This window comes from Nansenia antarctica, assembly GCF_963989245.1.
Source record: "Nansenia antarctica genome assembly, chromosome: 4".
In the NCBI taxonomy this organism is placed as follows: domain Eukaryota; kingdom Metazoa; phylum Chordata; class Actinopteri; order Argentiniformes; family Microstomatidae; genus Nansenia; species Nansenia antarctica.
This window is the reverse complement of record NC_137689.1, coordinates 2,795,779-2,800,778: the sequence shown is the minus strand read 5'-3', so window position 1 is coordinate 2,800,778 and position 5,000 is coordinate 2,795,779. Positions and strand designations below refer to the sequence as shown.

The window sequence follows — 5,000 nt, the reverse complement described above, 5'->3', positions numbered from 1 at the left end:
GGACCTGCGGGGCCTTGGAGTTCTGTTGGCTGGTACCCGTCATCTGAGGGAGGTAAACAAAGACCACGGTGAGCTACTAGTGAGATACTAGTGAGATACTAGTGAGATACTAGTGAGATAATAGTGAGCTATACTAGTGAGATACTAGTGAGATAATAGTGAGATACTAGTGAGCTACTAGTGAGATACTAGTGAGATAATAGTGAGCTACTAGTGAGATACTAGTGAGATAATAGTGAGCTATACTAGTGAGATACTAGTGAGATAATAGTGAGCTACTAGTGAGATACTAGTGAGATAATAATGAGCTATACTAGTGAGATACTAGTGAGATACTAGTGAGCTACTAGTGAGATACTAGTGAGATAATAGTGAGCTATACTAGTGAGATACTAGTGAGATACTAATATGATACTAGTGAGATACTAGTGACCTACTAGTGACCTACTAGTGAGATACTAGTGACCTACTAGTGAGATACTAGTGAGATAATAGTGAGATACTAGTGACCTACTAGTGAGATACTAGTGAGATAATAGTGAGATACTAGTGACCTACTAGTGAGATAATAGTGAGCTACTAGTGAGATACTAGTGAGATAATAGTGAGATACTAGTGACCTACTAGTGATATACTAGTGAGATAATAGTGAGATACTAGTGAGATACTAGTGAGATACTAGTGAGATACTAGTGAGATACTAGTGAGATAATAGTGAGCTACTAGTGAGATACTAGTGACCTACTAGTGAGATACTAGTGACCTACTAGTGAGATAATAGTGAGATACTAGTGAGATACTAGTGAGATAATAGTGAGATACTAGTGAGATAATAGTGACCTACTAGTGAGATAATAGTGATATACTAGTGAGATACTAGTGACCTACTAGTGAGATACTAGTGAGATACTAGTGAGATAATAGTGACCTACTAGTGAGATACTAGTGAGATACTAGTGAGATAATAGTGAGATAATAGTGAGATAATAGTGAGATACTAGTGAGCTACTAGTGACCTACTAGGCTCTCCTGTCAGTCTCTATCAGGTTTGGTTGTTCACCACAGAAATCAAAGTGACACAGTCTGATCATTTGGTCCTCATGTCGGGATCTGATCTTCGAAAAATTTGAATACATTTCCGTGTTGTTGAAAATCAATGACACACTCGCTAGTCAGCTAACACAACTTGTTCTGTGAGCCTGCTAACAATGTAAAGTAGTGTTCTAGTTAACTAGGTAGTAGTGGGGATTACTTATTACCCATCATTATTACCCAGTAATAGTTGCAGTATTGTTGGCTTGCCTAGCGAGTTGATCAGACTGTGTCACAAATGTATTATGATTTATAATGAAGTCTTATAGACGTTGCTCTCTGTTCTACTTGCAAAGTTAATACTGAAACCCAAGATCATCATACTCTCATCAGATTCTGCAGTTGTTTGAGGTTTGTTATTTTTGTGTGGGATTGTTGTTGTAAATGCGTTGTTGATGTTAGTGCTGTAGGATCCCTGATTGAATTTCTTTTTACATAAAATAACAGTGAAGAGAAAATGTACAACAACACACTGAGTGTTATCCAAACTGTAACGCCGCCGACGGGTTTTATATAATATCCCTCCAATACAAACAGCAGCAGCCGAATCTGCCCACCTGACTCTATGAGATTGAAATCTCTTTCATGGTTATTTGAACCAAACACACACAAAAGAAACAGCATTTGAGGCGATTGAGGAAATTAGCCGAATCGCTCAGTATACGATGATGGCCTGGATGTGTACCAAGCTTATCTTCAACGGTCTATAGGTCTCACCCCCCCCCCCTCCCCCTCCACCAGGGATGTGCACATGCACAGACTGATGTCAGGGCAGGTGTTCAACCCCCCCCCCCCCCTCCTCCACCTCCCTGTCCCCCTACGCCCATTTCTTTTCTTTCTCTCCCTCTCAGAAAATGAGAAACCCCCCCCCCCCCCTCCCCTCCCCGCCCCTCCTCCACCTCTCCCCTTTTTTGGGGGGGGGAGAGGCAGCTTCTAGTCTTAATCCCGGCTCCAAATGGGAAATAAATGAGCTTCTTCACACTTAACTAGCTCTCATTTGCATTTTAGCGATGCTGACTGCAGCGCAGGCCTCGTCCCACGGCACTAATCCTCCAGGAGGAAGTAGAGACGGTGGTGGAGGAGACCTGGGGGAGGAGGGGGGAGGGGGGGGGGGTGGAGGAGACCTGGGGGAGGAGGGGGGCGGGAGGAGACCTGGGGGAGGAGGAGGTGGAGGAGACCTGGGGGAGGAGGGGGGAGGGAGGAGGGGGGGGTGGAGGAGGTGGAGGAGACCTGGGGGAGGAGGGGGGAGGGAGGAGGGGGGGGTGGAGGAGGTGGAAGAGACCTGGGGGAGGAGGGGGGAGGAGGGGGGAGGGAGGAGACCTGGGGGAGGAGGGGGGAGGGAGGAGACCTGGGGGAGGGGGGGGGAGACAGTGGAGGAGACCTGGGGGAGGAGGGGGAGGTGGAGGAGACCTGGGGGAGGAGGGGGGAGGAGGGGGGAGGAGGGGGGAGGGAGGAGACCTGGGGGAGGAGGGGGGGGGGCTGGGCGGGGCGCTGACTAACCTGCTCTACTTCCTGCCACTACTGCAGCGCTCGGCACAGAATGTGGCAGTTGGTGAAAAGAGCGGGAACAAGCGCCAACCAACTGACAAAAATGTCCTGAGTTTTATTCAGAGAAATGCGAATAAAAATGCAAAGGATCAAAATGTTCAGACTTTTGTTCCCAAAAAATGAGAATGAACTTCAACGTTGTTGAGAATCAATGACACACTCGCTAGTCAGGCCAAAATATGGATTGTGTGAGTAATCCCCTCTGCTGTGTAGTTAGAGAGTGTAGAGTGGTGGGGATTACTCACTCGAATCCATGTCATATCTTGGCTTGACTAGCGAGTGTGTCATTGATTTTCAACAACGTTGAAATGTATTTAAATTTTTCTGAATAAAAGTCAGAACATTTTGATTGGTTTGATTGGTCACAATTGGTCTAAGATCCGTTTTTATGTGTTGTTTTGATTGGGTCTAGGTTTAGGGTTGGGGTATGGGTAAGCTTGTCTTTGATGTGTGGTTTAGGACAACTTATTGGGTGTAGAGGCATTGAGTGGCGTACAGTAAAGGTCAGGGGTCAATGTGTAAGGGATTGGGGGTTCGGTCTATTGTTTGAGCGACCCTTTGGCGCCCCCTTTGGTGTATGCATGTATTTCTGTCTGTCCTAATGACTGTGATTGTTACCAGGGGTGAATGCTTAGTCTTTGTCTACTTATGTTTCCCTGTGTCTTCCCTCTGTGTCAGTTGTTCATCGTATGTCATGTGAGTTGTGTGTCTTCATAACCTTATCGTTCCTCGCCTGTATGGAAGGTATGTACTGAGAGACGTTTGCTGAGATCGTTGCATTTTTATGCCTAGTGCTGTTCACGAAGTTTTGGAGACTAAAGCTTTCTCCTATTTTATTTTCTCGCTTACTGTTCGGTTCGCGTTGTTGTTTGTTTGCTCAAATAAAGAGAAGCTTTTATTTTGAATTCTACACCTGCATCCCGTCTCCTGTGTTCTGCACCTGGGTCCAACTGCCACTCATAGCATGATGCTACAATACATGATCAGACCTAGATGTTAACACTAGAACAGCCATGGATGGGGTCACTTGACCAAGTGAGTAAAACATTTTTATATCTTTGCACTCGATCACATTTCAGGACCCTCCTTTCATGACTTTTCCTAGATATGTGCGTTCTACCACCCAGTATCCTTACATTTTCAAAATCGCATCAGGATAAGCTAGTATGAAGCTATTTTGCAGTCTGTGTCAGGATAATTTACAAGACGGCTAACTATGTTTTTTTGTGTGTAAGTAGCAGCTTCCCATTGTAAAGACTATGGTCATTTGACCCTTGAAGCAGCTCTTATAGTAGGTACAGTAGGCACGGCTGCTGTAGTGTTAAATCACCTAGATGTGATACTACATGTTAGACTAGAGACTGATAAGAGTCTCTCTCTCTCTTCCTCTCTCTCTGTCCATAACTGTATCTGTCTCCCTCTCTCTCTCCATAACTAGTCTCTACCTCTTCCACTCTCTCTGTCTCTCTCTCTGTCCATAACTCTCTACCTCTCCCTCTCTCTCTCTCCTTCTTCCTCTCTCCCTCCATAACTCTCTACCTCTACCTCTCCCTCTCTCTCGCTCTGTTTCTCTCTCTCCATAACTCTCTCTCTCTCTCTCTCTCTCTCTCTCTCTCTCTCTCTGTGTCTCTCTCTCCACCTCTTCCACTCTCTCTCCCTCTCTGTCTCTCTCCCTCTCTCTCTCTCTCTCTGTCTCTCTCTGTCTCTCTGTCTCTCTCCCTCTCTTCTCTCTTCTCTCTCTCTCTCTCTCTTCTCTCTTCTCTCAATTTCAATTCAATTCAATTCAATTTCAATTCAATTTCAATTCAACAGGCTTTATTGGCATGACGTTTTACAAGTGTTGCCAAAGCACAATCACAGATATGACGAACAACAACATAACAACATAATATCAATGACATGAAAAAATAAATAAAAATAATATAAATAAAATAAAGCAGGTGGTGCAGAGAATAAAACATGGCATACTGTATGTATGTCCTACTGGTTGTCCCTTTTCTTGTGACAGGAATTGACATATTTTGCAGCCAAAACTGCACATTCTTTCTGTTCCCCCAGAAGGGCTGGTAATCTTTCCCTTTCTGTCATACTTCGGAATTCTGGGAAATTTGTTTCAAATTTTGGGAAGAACTCCTCTCTAATATTTGTGTAGTTTTTACATTGTGTTAAGAAGTGTAACTCTCTCTCTCTCTCTCTCTCTCTCTCTGTCTCTCTCTCTGTCTCTCTCTCTCTCTCTCTCTCTCTCTCTCTCTCTCTCTCTCTCTCTCTCTCTCTCTCGGGCGTGTCATCACCTGTTGGCTCTCCTGGTAGGATGGTGGAGGAACACTCTGGGTGGCCATCATGGTCAGTGCTGGTGCTGG

General features: G+C 44.9%; 1 protein-coding gene across 1 annotated transcript in view; it reads right to left on the bottom strand.

Moving 5' to 3' along the window:
* The window catches only part of LOC308156719 (homeobox protein PKNOX2-like), a gene marked incomplete at both ends in the record, with an annotated part of 34,300 nt that overhangs the window by 29,282 nt on the left and 18 nt on the right, over positions 1 to 5,000 (bottom strand). The window contains 2 exon segments of the mRNA XM_080530137.1: positions 1 to 43; positions 4,932 to 5,000. The exon segment at positions 1 to 43 is cut by the window's left edge and continues 94 nt beyond it; the exon segment at positions 4,932 to 5,000 is cut by the window's right edge and continues 18 nt beyond it. Of these exon segments, the coding sequence (XP_080386263.1) occupies positions 1 to 43; positions 4,932 to 5,000 (112 nt within the window).